The 17074-nt window shown below is 42.5% G+C and overlaps 1 protein-coding gene across 1 annotated transcript; it reads left to right on the forward strand.

Moving 5' to 3' along the window:
• The first annotated feature begins 242 nt into the window (after positions 1-242).
• Positions 243-16136, forward strand: LOC134852004 (uncharacterized PE-PGRS family protein PE_PGRS54-like). Its single transcript, XM_063868280.1, has 12 exons — positions 243-333; positions 8347-8466; positions 8602-9967; positions 10242-10320; positions 12636-12815; positions 13325-13415; positions 13575-13607; positions 13908-14136; positions 14467-14743; positions 15053-15142; positions 15218-15308; positions 15685-16136. The coding sequence occupies exons 1-12, from the start codon at positions 243-245 to the stop codon at positions 15687-15689; spliced, it is 2652 nt and encodes an 883-aa protein (XP_063724350.1). The 3' UTR covers positions 15690-16136.
• The last annotated feature ends 938 nt before the right edge of the window (positions 16137-17074 follow it).

The raw sequence follows: 17074 nt of genomic DNA on the forward strand, positions 1-17074 counted from the left end.
GGCAACTCAAACTGAAACCAGGAATAGATGACGACCATCGAGTGATCACGGCGATGTCCAACGACTTGTGGTTCCGAGCAATGGAAGTGGCGAGTGAAGACACGAGAAGAAAGAATTCACTGGAGACAAGAGCTCATCTGGAAGCGATGGTGCTGAGAACCAAGCCGGAAGCAAACCAGTGGCTACACCTGAATCCGAGAGTAGCGGCATTGGGTGCAGATGCTTTTCAGCAAGGCCCAGTAATGATCACTAGGATACACGCCTACTTGTTGAAGGAGGTGCACCTGGCGGAAAATAACGGAGAAAAGACAGCTGAGTTCGTGAACAGAATGTGTCAGATTACTCTGGAAACCTTCTGGACCCAGGAAGTGAAAGGACAGGAGGGATTTGAAAGGACAGACAGCATGCTAGAAGGGTTGGGAGCCGGATGGACCGCGTCCTTCTTGGCAAAAGTCTACCCGAAAGTCTCGCACTACTTGATAAAGGAATTCCTCCAAGCGGTAGTGAAAGTATCGATAGTGGAATTAATAGCCCTGTTCGTGACATTTGGAGCGGAGAATTTCGTGAAAGGACCGGTGATACTGCTTACGGATGGAATACAGAACCTGCGACTAGATGGACTTCTGACATTGATCGCAATAACCCACGGAAACTTGGGAGCACTGATGAAACTGGCACGTTGTCCAGAGCAGATGAAAGAGAGAGTGAGGAATCTGGATATGAAGAAATCCACAGACTCGTGGAACAAAATAAGAGACCTGAGACACACTCTCATCCAGTATCTCTTGCAGCAAAATCGCTTTGGAACCGGAGAAGACGAGACAATTGAAAGAGAGGAAGATGTTAGACGACATGTTGGAGGCATGCCGCTGTTAACAGATTTGAGCTTAGCTATGAGAATCGATCCCTTGGCACTGATCAGAGGAGTCACGGAGTTCGTGACAGTGATCTATGGACCAGCAGTCACCTTTGCGTTCCCTGACGTTAAAGTGGAAGCATATAGGAGGTCGGTGTTGCACCTGAACCTCATATCGGCAGTGGACGGTAGTACACTGAACTGGTGTGAGCAGCACGCATTGCGAGAGCTCATGAGTGAAGATCTGTTATTTGCGAAAATATCGGAGCCAGAGATGACAGTCATCAATTTTGACGATCACTTCTGTGACCGCATGGGAGAAGTAGAAAGAGGGCACATCGAGGTGTTTCCAAAGCTTTGGAATCTGAGGCCCTATGACAAAACGAATGGTGAAATGACCAGAGTGCCTCGTCTCACAGCAGCGTATCACAAGGTGAGAGAAGAGACGAAGGACTGGGGCGATTACAAGAAGCTACCCGAAGCAATCCCTGAATTCCCTCTGATAAGAAGGATGTTGCTCGGAGCAGTCTCCGTAGTACAAACTCCTAGGTTGAGAGCATTCGAAACCAATGAAAGGAGAGTAGGGAATTTTTCGGCGACGATGGATCCATACTTCGTGGGGAGAAATGCCGCCGTGTTACAGTACACACGATTTGCGTACACGGATCAAGCGACGAGAAGGCGAATAAGCAACGCTGCTACTCCCAAGCCTGAAGGATTTGATGAGGAATGGAGGGGACTAGGCTTAGCTCCAATGAGGATGAGAGGCAGGACTGAATTGCCTGAAGCCTCAGTAATCCTGACCAGTGTGAGAAAAGAGATGAAAGCTGCGGGAGTATTGCAGACGAGAATTTTCCTAGCACCCTTCGGCTGCGAAGAAATCAAAGTGGTCCATGGAGAAGAGGAAGATAAATCAGCCGGTACATTGCTCATACCGAGATTCCAGGAAGAAGCTGACAATGACAAACAAGGACCATCGAACTCGAATAGGGACAAGTCAGAAGGAGATGACGGACAGGGTGGAAACCGTCAGACTGAAGAACCCATGCAACAAGATCAAGCTGGTGGGGAGGACGACAGGGCATCGACAGGAGGAACATCCAGCCTGGATTTCAATATCTTCAGTGATCTTGAGAATAATGCAGACACGTTGGAAACGACTGAGCCAGCGGATGAAGGCATCTCGACACTGGAGCCTCCGTCAGCCTTTGAGGAGATGAAACGGATTTTGCCGGAGAGCAGCTCTCCTGGCAATACAAGAAATAACGATCAGAGAATCCTCATGGAATCACCTCGGAGGAGAAGAATAGAGGCCTCAGCCAGAGTACCTTTCTTGGGAACGCTACCCGAAGAAGAATGGGAAGTACATCACCGAGACCACGAGAGTAGGACGGGATGTAAGCTGGACAGAGTGGCGTTCATGGAAGAAGTCTGGACTGTGATTCAGAGCTATGGGACCCAGTCCATTCTCAAAACAGGTCTCAATCAACCCTTGATGAGAGAAGTACTTGACAAGCTTGATGAGTGTGAAGGGAGACTGAGTGAGCTATTGATCGACTCAGCCACTGATGAGAGTGAAGCGAATTCTCCCATCAAGATGACACCGCAGGACAATGAAGGAGAGGTGGTGTACCTGTCAAGGACCAGGAGAGGAACGATGCGATCGAAAATGGTGATTGATAAAATCAATGCGATGAAAATGAAGTTAGGCAGCAGAGTGATGCCGAGGAGGATTGGAAAGACGAAAGTGGATTCGGAAATATCGATGAAAGCTGGTAACTCAGCGAAAAGAAAACGAGTCGAAGAAGTCATGGATTTGGGGCAAGGTGATTATCAATTGTCTGGCACAGATAGAATATTAACTGATATAGCGATGGTGCCACCCATTCTCATGGCGGGGATAAAGTCAACCGGTTATAAATCCAAAAGGAGTGACCGCACTCTGACTGGAGCAACTTTAGAAATGGAAATACTCAGTCAATGTGGAGAGAGTAAAATGAGGGACTTCAAACCATCTCCCATGAATCATGGAAAAGGGAGTGTTGCAGGACAACTGACACCAGTGGAATACAACCGACTAACAGTGTCGGAGACAGTGTCGATAGATGAACCCACCGGTGGATACATGGAGATGTTGGAATACCGGAACTCGGCTAGAGGGTATGTAGTGGCCCTGGAAGACGAAAAAGCCATGGAGGGTTATCTGGAAATGATGTTGCAGGGCACCACCCTCAAGCAGAAGGCGTATGGAACTTTGGCGTCGTCTGACGTAGAGGCGGAGACGATCGAGCAGTTAGTGAGCCTTCCATGGAAAGCAGTAGTATTGAGGTATTTCGAAGAAGAAATGAGGACTACGCCAAGAATACATGCTCTCGTGGCATTACCTTACGTAAGGACAGAATTACAACTCAGGTTCGCCTGGTGCATGATGGGACTGACTCGCGAAGAATATGATTCGGAAGAAAGGAAGAGATCAAAGGAGGAAAAAGTTTTCCTTATGACGAATCTGAGGGATCTGATAGTCCAGGAGGGAGCAGCAGTAGCGTGTGCAAAGCGGAGAGACGCTCTCTGTTTCATTCGATTCCTGATAGAGCAGATCTCAGTACCTGCATTAAGCACTTGTGTTAAAATGTTGAAGGAAGGCGATGAGCGAACGAAAGCCATGTTCTTACTAGCAATGCTGGATATGCAGCAAAGTAAACCGATGAGGGTGAACATGAAAGAACCTGAAGAATTGGAACCCATGAAAAAGATAGACGAGATCAGGAGATTCTCAAACAAGGAGTTGAGGCTCACTAAAGAATCTATGGGAGCATTGCCGAAATCCAGTGAATACTGTGGACCGATCAAGAAGAAGTCATATAGCTATGTATCCGGGATCATAGGGATAGCGTACAATCCTTTCCTGAGTGAAGACATACGTGATTGCTTCTTTGATTATGAGCAGGCGGTGTTACTAAGGTTCTGGACGTCCAGAATTGTAACGACTAAGAGCGTTAACAATCCACAGGCCAAATTGGGATTGGTCTTGGAAGAAGAGGTGACTGCACCTTCAGTACCAAAATCCGACAAGAGAGTGGAATTTGGGTTGGGATTCTCAGATGAATTACTGAGAACGAGCTTGATGGCAGTGTGGGAATTGATGAAGCCATCGTGGTGTCCTAGTCCCAACGCTGACTCAATATTACGGGCGACACAGGACATACAGAGGGAACTGAATGCGGACTGTAACATGCGTGACCTCAACATCATATATAATGTGATGATAACAGCCTCTAAGAGCAACGGAGAAGATAGAGTGGAGTTGCCTGGCTGGGGACCAGAAGACTGGGTCAAACCTGGTAGCTGTCTGGCGGAAGTCTGTGGACTAGAGGGTCACGTTTGTGGAAGTCTAGACTGTGTGAAAACCCTGGAGAAACAACACAAGCAGTTGACGGTATTGTTTGGAAATGTAGTGATGAGAGCAAGAACGGAAACGGAACTGATAGCAGATTGCCATGGAGGAACCGATGTGAATCTAGTGACAGCACTAGGATTCTACAGCATGTTTGGTTCTTTAGAGTCACTATTGAATCTAGAACAGAAACATGAGATGGTCACAGCCATCAGCGTAGAAGTATTCCCAGGAGTTCTGCAGACTGAGCAGAAGTATATAGGAAAATGGAGGGAAGCAATCGAAACGGAGATGAACATCAGACACAGCGAAACTTATTGTAGACCATCAGGAGCACGATATTTGGTGGGTTCAACGTTGGCCCCAATGTGCAAGAGCAGATACCCTGTACATTTCGTGGCTGTGGACGTGAAGAGTACAAGAACGATCGTGGATCAAGCTTTCTCAGTGCCAAAGTGCGTGAGATTGGCGAGAATGTCTGAAAAGTCTTACGAGTTACTATGTAAGATGTTCTCAGCAGTTCCAGAGAGAACCAAAGAGGAGTTGGAGTCAATACTAGGAAAGAAGTTCATGGGATATGTGAGCGGGAACTTCAGTGACTTTGAAAAACAGAAACAGAGAGGATCAACTGTCACAGATTACAATGCAGTAGATGAGAATGATGAAATCCACCGAGTGATGATGGAAGTGGAACCATTGCTGGAAGCTTCAGGAAAACGCAATTGGAGGAGCATCATGTTGACACTTGACGAGTTTCCTTGCCACTGCTTGCTGCAGACCTGGTGGTATCCCAAGCGTAGTAATTTGGTGTTGATCTGGGACTCTGGAGAGCTGCTCTCCATGGGTTTACCAGATTCATCACAGCCCATAACAATAGTGATAGTGGGAGTTATGATGGCGATACGATGGCTGGAAGCTCATGTGAGAGAAAATAATAGACAGGAGGCACCGACGAGAGAACAATTGCAGAAATTAGATTGTCTAAAAGATTTAGATCTTTTTGAGACAATGTGCAAAGTTCTAAATATTCCGATGGAAGTGAAGAAGATATGGGCAAGAAAACGATTGATGCCATGGTTCAGAGCTAACATGACTGCATGGTTGTACGAGTATGCGAAAAAGCATATGTCGAAACATGGCAGAGTGTACAGTGAATATCAGCTGGACATTGGGGCAGGAGCTTTCAAGCGAGCTTTCGTGACCCATCGGAATGCAGTGACCACCGCTGTGAAAAGAATTTCCAGGACGAGCGAGCGTAGTGGAAATGAGAAGGCAGAGATGCTGAAAGAAGATTTGGAGAGAAACGTGACGTTGTGTCTCCACAACAGCTTCTGTAGAAACAGAGAATCAAACGTGGATCCCCTACCTTGCTGTAAACAGAGGGTGGAAGAGCAGAAGTGTTGGAGGACGGCTTCCAACAGCGTCAGGATAGTCAATGACGTGCTACAAGACACGGAAACCGAGAGTGCGGAGTCAGCGTCACAGGAGGAGGAAATGGAGCATTGACGAATGGTCGAGAAAACAAGAGGCGGCAAGAAAGAAAATTAGAAGAATTTAGAAGTTTTAGAACTTCTAAACGACGGAAAAAGAAGAGAACAAAGGGATGATGAAGAAAAGTTAAAACTCAGAATTGTTTTATGTGTGTGAAAATCTCAAGTGAGAAACCAAGCAACCAAGTTGTAATTGAAAACTGAAACATTTAGTTGAGTTTTGAAATTGTTGCATTTATAAATTTGCATTTTGGTTTTAGTTGAAGTGGCTTTAGAGACACTCACTTATTATTTATTTAGAAAGGCTTGAGGGAAGAGTATATTTAAATATTCCAGCCTGCATGATTGTTTTTAATCACTTAGGAAGACTGATCACTTTGTGGTGACATGAAAAACTTGAGTAACTTCTTGAGGAGGGAGGTTGTTGCATTGTTCTTTCTAACCACAAGGTCTCTTGGTTTTAATATTCAGGACAATAAACAAGCAAGATTTCCGAAGGGAAGGAGCATGGTAGGATAATTTTAGCTTGTTGGTTGGCAGGACTGTCCTGCAAGCCAACACCTTTTAAATCTAGGAGAAAAAGTTTCAATCGGGACATTGACACTGGAAGTCAGAAAATATGTTTTATCTTAAGTCATATCCTCAATGTGCAGATTAATGAAAGAATTTGAAGGCTATAGTGATGTAGTATGATGCAATTTATATTCTGCAGTGAGTCGATGTGACGTAGGTAAAAGTAATTTCGTGCATTTTGTAAATTCTGTTCGATGACACTGTAACCATTTAGAACATTGCGCGATTCAATGAGGACATTGACCGGACTGTCCGGGGAGTATGTGACATTCGACCAGAATGGCCAAAATGCAATTTATGCAGGATTCGAATTTTGAGCAGTAAGCCTTCCGAGTTGATGATTTCGAAGGATTAGCGACGTTATTGGAACGTTTAGCCAAACGGTGAGGGCTAGAATATTCTAGTATTTTAAATTTTCAAAAATTCGAATGATGACGTCACATTTCTGAGAAATGCTGAAACGGCCATTTTAACAAAAAGCGAGTGAAAAACAGAACAACTTTTATCTGCGATCGCGAACAGTACGAAAATCGAGATTGGAAAACGACAACGAACTACAGAATAGCAGAGAACGTTCCGAGTTGCAACTATTGTGCTGCTACAATAGTTGCAAGGCCGTTGCCAACAACTGTGAAGGGTGAGAACCAGCCTTCCGGATTAGCAAGAAATCAAGAGTAAGGAGCTTGATTCGGCGGATTCAAGAATCCGGAAGGGTCTCGGGACGGAAACTTTTATTAACTCACATAAACTTTTAGCATCCTGTCATGTCCTGACTTGAATTTAACTGATATTTTGATTAGTTTTGACAAGGATGAGAAGCTAGGAGTTGGGGGAAAGGGTTGATCCATCTTCGATGGAGATGATGATTTTTATCTACTGAACAAAAACAATAGTAATATAATAAGTAGTAGCCCTGTTTTTAGGAGTGACCTCGTGGTCTGGGGATACAGAGACCCAGCCATGAGCTCACTATTTTTGCATGTAATTCAGTTAATTTGAGCGTTCTGGTCGAAGCCGGAGAACAGTAACGTTTTTGTCGACCCGATGTAAGAAAGACCACCGAAAAGTACTGGCTTGGTAGAGACGGTGAAAAACATGCAAAGCTCTGTTTAGACGCTGGCCAGTCGTCTTAAGACTTAGTTTTGTTATCCGTCGATATGTATCTTCCGGGCGAATGTTACAATTCCAAAGATTTTGACTGGAATACGTGATGAAGGGACTCCTGACTGTAACCTCGGTTACTATGATACTTTTGACCTTCTGATTACCCTCTAAAAATAGTAACTCTTGACTGTAACCTCGGTTACTATGATACTTTCGACCTTCTGATCTTTTTTTACACGTAACTCGACAGGAGTAAAAACAATATTGTATGTATTACAATTAAAACAAATTCGTCGAAAATTGTGTTTCATTTATTGTACCGAGTACGCACGCGGCGTTCGCAGTCTGTATTGCCAGGGCGATTCTCTGTTTTAAAAAGCTGTCTGCCCTGGGTTCCTCAGTACATATGCTAAGGTGCTTACAAAGCTTGCTGAAAAAAGCCGTGCTGGTGCCGGCCGCGCCCTGAATCTCAATTGCTAGCCATCCATCATCTGCTAAGTCTGGTTTAATCAGGGTCTGGTTAAACTACATAGCGGAGGCAATTACGGGGAAACGTCGGGAAAAGACGCAATCTTTTGTACTATGGAGGCTTAAGATTTTCTGAAGGACGTTAGTTAAATTCCACAAGTTCTTGTAAAGTGTATATTTACGATTACATTTTCTGCGAATTAAGCCGGGCAATATGATGTTTATGAAAAACTTGTTATTATCACACGTGCGACTTGTTTAAATTCCAAGCGGCTACGCAAAATGCCGAAAGTAAAAAAATCTAAAAGCAAAGGTGCTACCAATACCGAAGCCAGTGCGCCCGGTGAGTTCATACTTAACTTCTTTATAATAAATATAAAAGTTTCAGTTGGATAAATGCTAGCTTTCATTTGCTGAATCGGAGATAATTAATACATACGCAGATAAGCGTTAATGATTAGATGACAAGGCAAGTACTGCTATAGACGATGCCTTTGACGGGGCCGAGGCCACAGATTTGAAGGACGATGACTCAGCCTTAGGAGGAGATCCAAACATCCCTGTTCCCGAAGACAAGCCACGTTAGATATTTCATATTTTAAGTATTGAGTTCATTGATCAATGTTTTGACATAGCATTCTCTTTCTGCATATGCGGCTTGACTGAAAGTGATACAATTGGTATATAAAATAACTGGTGAATACTGCTCTTTAAAGCTGGTACCGAACCCGGAGCTGATAAAGATATTGATGCTGACGCTGGTAAAAGTGGAGCTGACAATCTCGGAGAATCGGGAGTGGATGACCTTGGTAAAAGTGGAGGCGCTGACGATTTGGGTGGATCTGGAGCAGATGATTTAGGGAAAAGTGGAGGCACGGATGATCTGGCTAAAAGCGGAGGAGCTGATGATCTTGAAGGAGCTGGAGTGGATGATCTTGGGAAAAGTGGGGGAGCTGATGATCTCGGAGGAACCGGAGCCGATGATCTGGGAAAAAGTGGTGGAGCTGATGATCTTGGAGGAAGCGGAGCCGATGATTTGGGAAAAAGTGGCGGTGCTGATGATTTGGGGAAAAGTGGCGGAGCCGATGATTTGGGGAAAAGTGGCGGAGCCGATGATTTAGGGAAAAGTGGTGGTACTGATGATTTGGGGAAAAGTGGTGGTCCTGATGATTTGGGGAAAAGTGGCGGTGCTGATGATCTGGGAAAAAGTGGCGGTGCTGATGATTTGGGGAAAAGTGGCGGCGGCGCTGATGATCTGGGAAAAAGTGGCGGTGCTGATGATCTGGGAAAAAGTGAAGCTGACGGTCTCGGAGGAACTGGAGCTGACGATCTGGGAAAAGGTGGAGCCGATGATTTGGGAGGAAGTGGAGCCGATGATTTGGGAGGAAGTGGAGCCGATGATTTGGGAGGAAGTGGAGCCGATGATTTGGGAGGAAGTGGAGCCGATGATCTGGGTAAAAGTGGTGCCGATGATTTGGGAAAAAGTGGTGTCGATGATTTGGGGAAAAGTGGAGCCGATGATCTGGGAGGAACTGCTGCCGATGATCTGGGGAAGAGTGGAGCTGATGATCTGGGGAAGAGTGGAGCTGATGATCTGGGGAAGAGTGGGGGAGATGAATTAGGAGGAACTGGTGCGGATGATCTCGGAGGGTCAGTTTCGGCGGACGTAGTAAAGAGCGAAGGAGCGGATGGCCTCGGAAAAAGTGGCGAAGCTGATGATTTGGGAGCGTCCGGTGCGGATGATCTGGGGAAAAGTGGCGCAGATGATCCTGGAGGAACTGGTGCTGCTGATGGGCTTGGCAAAAGTGGCGCAGATGGCGGTGGTTTAGAAGGCGATGACGATATACAATGGAGTGTCGGAGGAGAAGATGCTCCACCTGACCCGGGAAGCACTGAGATGGAAGAAGGGATAGCACCTCCACCCAAAGGATCAAGTGGAGGAGGAGGCCCAGACACGGGCTTTGATGAGCATGCCAGAAACGCGCAGGATGCGCAAGGTAATCTGCAGCAGCTGAAAATGCAAAATGACCAAATGAAGGGAGAATCAGGAGCTCCAGAAGGAGGAGAGGACGATGAAGGAGGGTATGTTTGAATGTCTATTCTCAAAATCTGAAAGAGACCTTGTTCAACTTACTGAGGCTTGGTCTTAGATCAAGACCAAACATTTTTTGATGGCCTAAGTCCACACGCCATTCTTTGCCGAACAAGCGGACAATGTGAACAACAATTCTAAATATAAAATTTTGCAGGCGGGGTGGGAATAGGAAAAATTCGAAAGCTTTCTATCGTCATCAACTTTTTGATACACCACTAAAGCTTTGGATATACAATTTTAAGATAATTACTTGTTTTTCAGCGGAGAAGCGAAATCTAAAGCAGGCGCTGGAAATGCTATGACGGATAAATTCCTTGGCTATGGATTGGTTGACACAGATGTAAGTTCGCCTTGCTGTTTTTTTGGCTCCTTTCCACGTTCCCACATATCAAAATTTTAATAATCAAAAGTTTTTTTAATAGTTCTACATGCGATTATGGCTCAAGGCTTGATTTTATGCTGAAACGTTAAATGGCTCTCCATGCTAAGTCTTGATATATAATGTCGAGCAGTGTAATACTATGATTTTTTTTTTCTTCAAACAAAGTCGCAATCAAAAGAGCTCATTTTGTGGCACTTTTGCATTAATCACCATCTGTATCATTGTAAACTCCATAGCATCTTTTTTCTGCTTTATTGATGGCTAGTGTTTGAAGATTTTCAGTGTATGTATGTAATGTATTTGTATGTAATGTATGTATGCATGTATGTATGTAATGTATGAATATAATGTTGTAATGAATGTATGTAATGTATTTATGTAAAATATGTATGTATGTATGTTATGTGTGTCTATATATGTGTGTGTGTGTGTGTGTGTGCGTTTGTCTGTGTGTGTGTGTTTTTCACGGTTCTTTCTATTCGCACAAGCATCAAATTAATGTTTTCAGGAGTATTTACAAGGTTCAGTAGAGCTGAAATGTTTGTCAATGGCGCTTTTTTTTCTACCCGCCTGCTATTTTTTGTAAGTAATTTTGGTCACTTTGTGTGATTATTACACATACTTTCATGCCGATAATTGTTCCGACTTTCGATACGAAATTAACGGAATATTTGTGCTCGGGGTGGGTTTTTTTTTTCTTCAGACAAATTTCGACTTTTTAACTAGCCACTTTTGCCGGAATTTTTAAATATCATTCGAAAGGTATTGTTGTCCTGAGCTCAAATTTGAAAAGATATTTCACCTGTGATTATTTTTCGTAAAGTTATGGGGGTTTAAACATTGCCATTTTGGCCAATTTGGGACAATTAACGCGCGATATATTTCGCGCTATTAACGCGTAAGCGGAGAGTTAATCCGTCTAAGAAATCGTTCCAAATTGGTTAAAAGAAGCTTTTTTGTCATAATTGGTTTGTCATAAGGAGCGAAATCTATACTTTTGTACTTTAAATGGCGTGTGGGGGGATGATTTTCATCAAAAATTTCAAATTTTAGAAAAAATTTTTTTTTTCATTTTGTTTTATTTTATTGAAATTTTTTATGTTATTACTCCTCCATAAACATTAAAAGGCGGTCGGAACATTCAGGACTTCGCCCTGATACGAGCAGTCTTGTTTTTTTTTCGATTTTGTTTTTCCGTCTCATTTTCATGTCGCTAGCTTGCAGTGTTGCGCGCACTTGCATTGTCTGTAGAAATATGCGAACTATTTAATTTTATTTTTCAATTACTTTTTCTTAAATGCTTTGCGGATTGAATTTTGTTTCGGAATAGAAATCGGATATTGTTATCGTTTTCATATTGTTTTCCTAAATAACGTGTTTTCTTGCCTAATGTTTGTTCGTGGCTCTTGTTTGTTTTTTTTTCTCTCCAGCTGTCTATGGGCTATGTTTTGATTTGCTCCTGTGAAATAAAATAACGGATTTTATCTTTGTCAGATTTGAAAAAGCAATCAAATACAGCGAACTTTCAATCAGAATAAATACACATAGCTATTTTAACCCTTTTTTAAGTTAAACATGGACAATCGGTTGCTGTGCAAGTAGTGCAGAAAACTCAATATAAAAATGAACCCTAGAACTTAGGCAAGGCAGTTAGATACTAGTACTAAAATAGATATATTAGGTAGTAGTAGTAAAATAGGCGTATTCGACAATAGTTTTCCTCAAAAATTGAATAGAAAATTTTTTTAAAAAGTTGTTCTAAATGTTTTTGCTGAAAATTTTCTGAAAAAGGCGCTATTCAAAAATTAATTTTACTGGTTTAAAACTAAATTTCCACGGCTTAACTTAAGAAAAAACTATAATGTGCTAATTATGAAAAACTTGCTCGCTTAACTCGCTCAAAGTTAGTTTTTTGTCGACACTATATGACCCAGGGTTTCCTCAAAGTTACTCCCTTTTTAGTGGTCAGAACAAAAATAATTTTTGTTGCATGCAAATGTATTATGAAAAATCTGCAATATGAGGAGATTGGAAAAAAAGTAAGAAAGTATCTACTGATTGTGTTGTAGTATCTACATATATAGTTAAAGTTAACAAAAAAGGGTTTCTGCCCCCTCTCCAATATCTAAGTTAACTGTAATGGGATGGGGGTATCTATAGTGAAGATTTGTGAGAATCCAAGAGCTTTAAGGTGATATATTGCTTAAGTATAACTCAGCGAAAGAAATTTAACAAATCCGTAAGCAATTTCGCACAAACTTACATTGTTTCAGTTCATTATCAGCATGAATGCGTACTTGAAAGAGAATGAAGCGGAAAAGCGGCTGCTGAAAGCGCAGGTTAAGCGACTCTGCCAGGAGAACGCTTGGCTGCGTGAACAAGTGGAGAAGGGCGGTCCCGTCGACCCAGATGGACAGCCGGTGGATCCCAACGCAGAAGACAATCAGTCTCAAGTGAGTATTGACAACGAGAAATGCAACGACTGTAAAATCGCCTAATTGATTTGAGAAACTTTTTTTCAAGTTTAAATTTAAAAAGATGAAGCAAAAATTGTCTATTTATGTGCACAATTTTCCTGTTCATTAATTTTTAAAATTGTTATTGGGCTTACTAGATGCATCATCATCTGGTTGCTTATACACCAATTCGTTGGTGTTCGTCAATTACTTCGTTCATGGCATCGATATTTCTGTACATTCAAATTGAATTAAGGCAGCACTCTTTTTTGGCTTTCAAATACCATTCTGTTCGTCAAATTCTCACAAGTTTCATCAAATTCAGTTTTCAGATAGCTAGGCCGAATGCAACGTTTGCTGCGTGGATCGCATACTTCTTTGCATAGTCAATCAACTGTTTTTGTGTGCCTTGCACTTGACTTGAAACTTTAAATTTGCTGTAGCAATGAACATACTGCTTGAATTATCTAGTAACAGTCACCGGCACTGAAGTTGTTTCTGTTCAGTTTGGGGAGGGCGAGGAAGGTGGCAAAGGGGCGGATGACATTGACATGGACATAGACAGGAAGGAACTGGCCGAAGAGGATGAGCCGGGACGTAAGTGTCAATTTAAACCAACCGATTCCATTACAGCTTCACTTTTTGGATATATTGTGCGCGTGATGGACCGTAAGCTCCAAACCATTTAGGTGGAGGCAATAGATAATTGGCTAAGCTTATTCTTATAAATGTGAGCGATGTTTTGTTGTGTTTCAGCCGACGAGCAGCCAGAAGGCGAGGATGATTTCAGTAAGTTGAGCTGTTGCGGTTTTTTTTTCTTTTTTTTTACGCACGTCTCATTACCCAAGCACTGAAATTCACCCTAGAAACGTTATTGAATTACAAACGAATTGAGTTTTTTCTAATTAAAAATTCCTTTCTAACTATTGAAAAATTCTTTTCAAAAATTAAATAAATTTTTTTTTCTATTCAAGATGACATGGACATATGACATGTTGTAATGCAATGTATTAATAGTATCGCAAGTGTTGCGAAGCTCCACTTAGCCTCTGTGTTAATGAATGCTTCGATCTCTTTTCTTGTCTGCAGCTGACGACGGCACAGTGCAGGAGGAGGAGGGTGAGCCGGAACAGTACAGTAATGATGTGCCGACTAAACTGCGAGTGCTGAACAACATGGTGAACCAGTATATAGAAGAGGGAAGGACGGAGACATGTGTGCCCCTGTGCAAGAAGGCCTACGCAGACATAGAGAAAGAGTTGGGGGAGGGACATCCTGACCTGGCTACAGTTCTCTGCATCCTATCAGCTGTATACAGGTTAGCCCACACCCCCCACATTGTTACCCACGAAACCACACGTGGACATTTCATATTTCATCCACCGGTGTTGTAACCGAGGGGGGGGGGGGGGGGGTGGGTTGGAGGGTGACTTGTTAGTTCATCTATAAGAATAGGTGTAAATTAGCGCTTCAAGCAGAAATCGAAATTTTAAACAAAGTTGAAGAGAAATTTTTCAGTCGACTTACATAAATAGCAAGAAACATTTGGGTCGTCACCCTTCGCAAATTCAAACTTGCTGTAAAATTGAACCTGATAGTGTTTTACAGAATCATATGGTAAATTCAACTGATAGTTTCGTCGTTTTAGAGCTCAGAATAAGTTGGAGGAAGCGAAGGCGATTTTGGGAGAGGCACTGGAAATCAGGAAGGAGAAACTGGCCGAGGAGCATCCTATGACTGGAGCAGTGCACAACAACCTGGCAGTGGTGATGAGCATGACGGGGCAGAACAAGGACGGCAAAGACCACTGTCTCAAGGCCATCGCCATCAAAGAGAAGAGCGGGGGATCCGGCTGCGAGTTTGATATAGGCGCCATGCACAGGAACCTGGCCAGAATGCAGAGAAAACTGAAAGATTTGGACGGGGTGAGGTATTCAATCAATATTACTTGTTGAGAACAAGTGATGCTGATTGATATCATTTCTGGCAATTTTTCCTGTTTCGCCCACCTTGCAAGAGCATCACTTTTATGATGTACTGAGTGATTTTTTAAAGTTAAGTATGAAGAACAAATACGTTTGTCATGACTTATCTAGTGTGAACGTTAATTTTCGTAACAATGGGGCAATGTACAGAAGCATATAGCTTTAAAATTTGCTGGATGAGCCATATTTTGGTAGCTGCCTTTTTTTTATAAATAAGTTAATTAGATTTGGGACAAATGATGTTTTCAGGGTATTGAGTCTCTGAACACGGCCCTCACAATATTCCGGAAGAAGCTGAAGGCAGACGACCCCGAAGTGATCAAGACGAAGAATGATCTGGTGATTGTCTTACATATCCAGTCAGTTTATTAAGCAAAAGTTGGAGCAAGTAATTGAAGTCTTGTATTCTTTCAGGGAGTCTTTCTAACTGAAAATGATAAACTGGAAGAAGCGGAAAACGTCTTCTCAAATGTCATCAAAAACGCCATAACATTCCAAGGATCAAGTAAGTGTGGGACACCTTAGCCATCAATCATCAATTTTGAAGAAAAATATTGAAAAGTGCTCTTATTAGCTATGGACAGCGACGGAGAGGAGGTCGTCTATCGTTTCTCTATCAAACTAAATGATTTTATCTGCCAAATTAATGGATCAATAGTTCTTTCATATTACATACCCCGATTAGTACATCCCCCAATCACATAGCTTCTTTTTTCATGGTGGGGCTATAATTCACTTTCTGCTAGGTGAAATAGAGCCCCACCAAGAATATTGCAAGAATAAAGTGAACTATATCCCCGCCGTTATTGGGAAGAAACAGGTTGTTTTTTGTTCATTTTTTGATTGATAAGCTTATCAGTTTTTGATTGCGTTTTGTGTAGAGTGATCCGGAGGAGATGCCGGAAGAGGAGGGAGTCCACGCACATGGGGATCAGATGTGGCAGAGAGTCGAGCCTATTCCCAGGTGACCGCAGCGACATCCCATATCTTTCATCCTTTCTAACTCTTTAGTTTCCCTCATTTAAAAAAAAGGTGAGTATAAATTTCACGGAGAGTCGACCTCGTATAATATCATTTGACAAAGCTATGCGATTAACAAAAATAGGTTACAAAAACTACAAACGAGTAATTTTACAGCTAAATTAAGAAGATTTTTTGCAGAGATGACTTGTCAGCAACTTGTAAAAATCTTGCCAAGGCCTACAATAAAGAGGGAAAAGGCGACGCTGTGAAAGCGATGGATGATTTTGGGAACAGAGTTGCTAAAAATCAGTTAGATATGGAAGCGAGAAATGCCCTTAAAGCGTTGCTCCAGTCTGGTGGTAATGAGGTGCCTAGAATATCAACATCCAACTCTGGGTCCGGATCTGGATCCAATGCAATGTCGGGGTCAAAAATGTCTGGATCAAACGCCATGTCAGGATCGAGATTGTCGGCCTCCCACGCAATGTCGGGTTCCAGACTATCAGGGTCTCAGGCGATGTCCGGCTCTCGGTTATCTGGCTCTGGGGCAATGTCCGGCTCTCGAGTATCTGGCTCTGGAGCAATGTCTGGATCTCGGGTATCTGGCTCTGGAGCAATGTCTGGCTCTCGGGTATCTGGTTCGGGCGCAATGTCTGGATCTAAAATGTCAGGTTCAAATGCTATGTCGGGATCGCGAGTGTCTGGAAGTCGTCCAGGGAAGTTGTCGTCGAGAGTTTCAGGTCCTCCAAAAGGCTCTGCCAAAGATTCCAAAGATGACGATAAAAGTACGAAAGTTGATTGGTGATGAAACTAATTAAAATCAAACTATTTCTCAAAAGCAAACTATAATAAAGTCGTAATTGTAGTTAATTTGTTTTTATTAATTCAAAACGTTAAATTATTTTGATGGATGGTCTCATTGGAGACATGAATTTTATCCAGGTAGTGAGTTTATTGTAAAAAATCTTGCTGCAGTCAGTATACATATGTATTTATTCCATTGGTTTCCTAGTTAATTTATTACTCCAAATAGCAAGCGTTATCAAATCGGAACAGACTTTTTGCAGGTAAAAAAGAACGGCTTACAGACGGTAATCTCGTTCAAAGTGCGCATTTTTTGGTACACTGGTTCGGAAGGAAACTTCTAAGCCTAAGACGACAAATTACAAATCCAGATGAGACCTTCTTTTTAAGAGTTAATAATCCAAGTGAAAATAATTTTTTTTTTATTTTTAACTTTAGTTCCCTTCTTTTGTTTGGGCAAAATCCACTATCGAACAGCAAAAATGTAACGAACACAAAGTCGTG

Source organism: Symsagittifera roscoffensis, chromosome 7 (assembly GCF_963678635.1).
Source record: "Symsagittifera roscoffensis chromosome 7, txSymRosc1.1, whole genome shotgun sequence".
Lineage (NCBI taxonomy): Eukaryota > Metazoa > Xenacoelomorpha > Acoela > Convolutidae > Symsagittifera > Symsagittifera roscoffensis.

Excerpts from the sequence above, each read along its gene's own strand:
- LOC134852004 (XM_063868280.1), top strand. The coding sequence starts at position 243 with ATGATCACTAGGATACACGCCTACTTGTTGAAGGAGGTGCACCTGGCG. Across the intron at positions 10,321-12,635 it reads ATGGATTGGTTGACACAGAT|TTCATTATCAGCATGAATGC; the intron begins GTAAGTTCGCCT and ends ACATTGTTTCAG. Across the intron at positions 12,816-13,324 it reads CAGAAGACAATCAGTCTCAA|TTTGGGGAGGGCGAGGAAGG; the intron begins GTGAGTATTGAC and ends GTTTCTGTTCAG.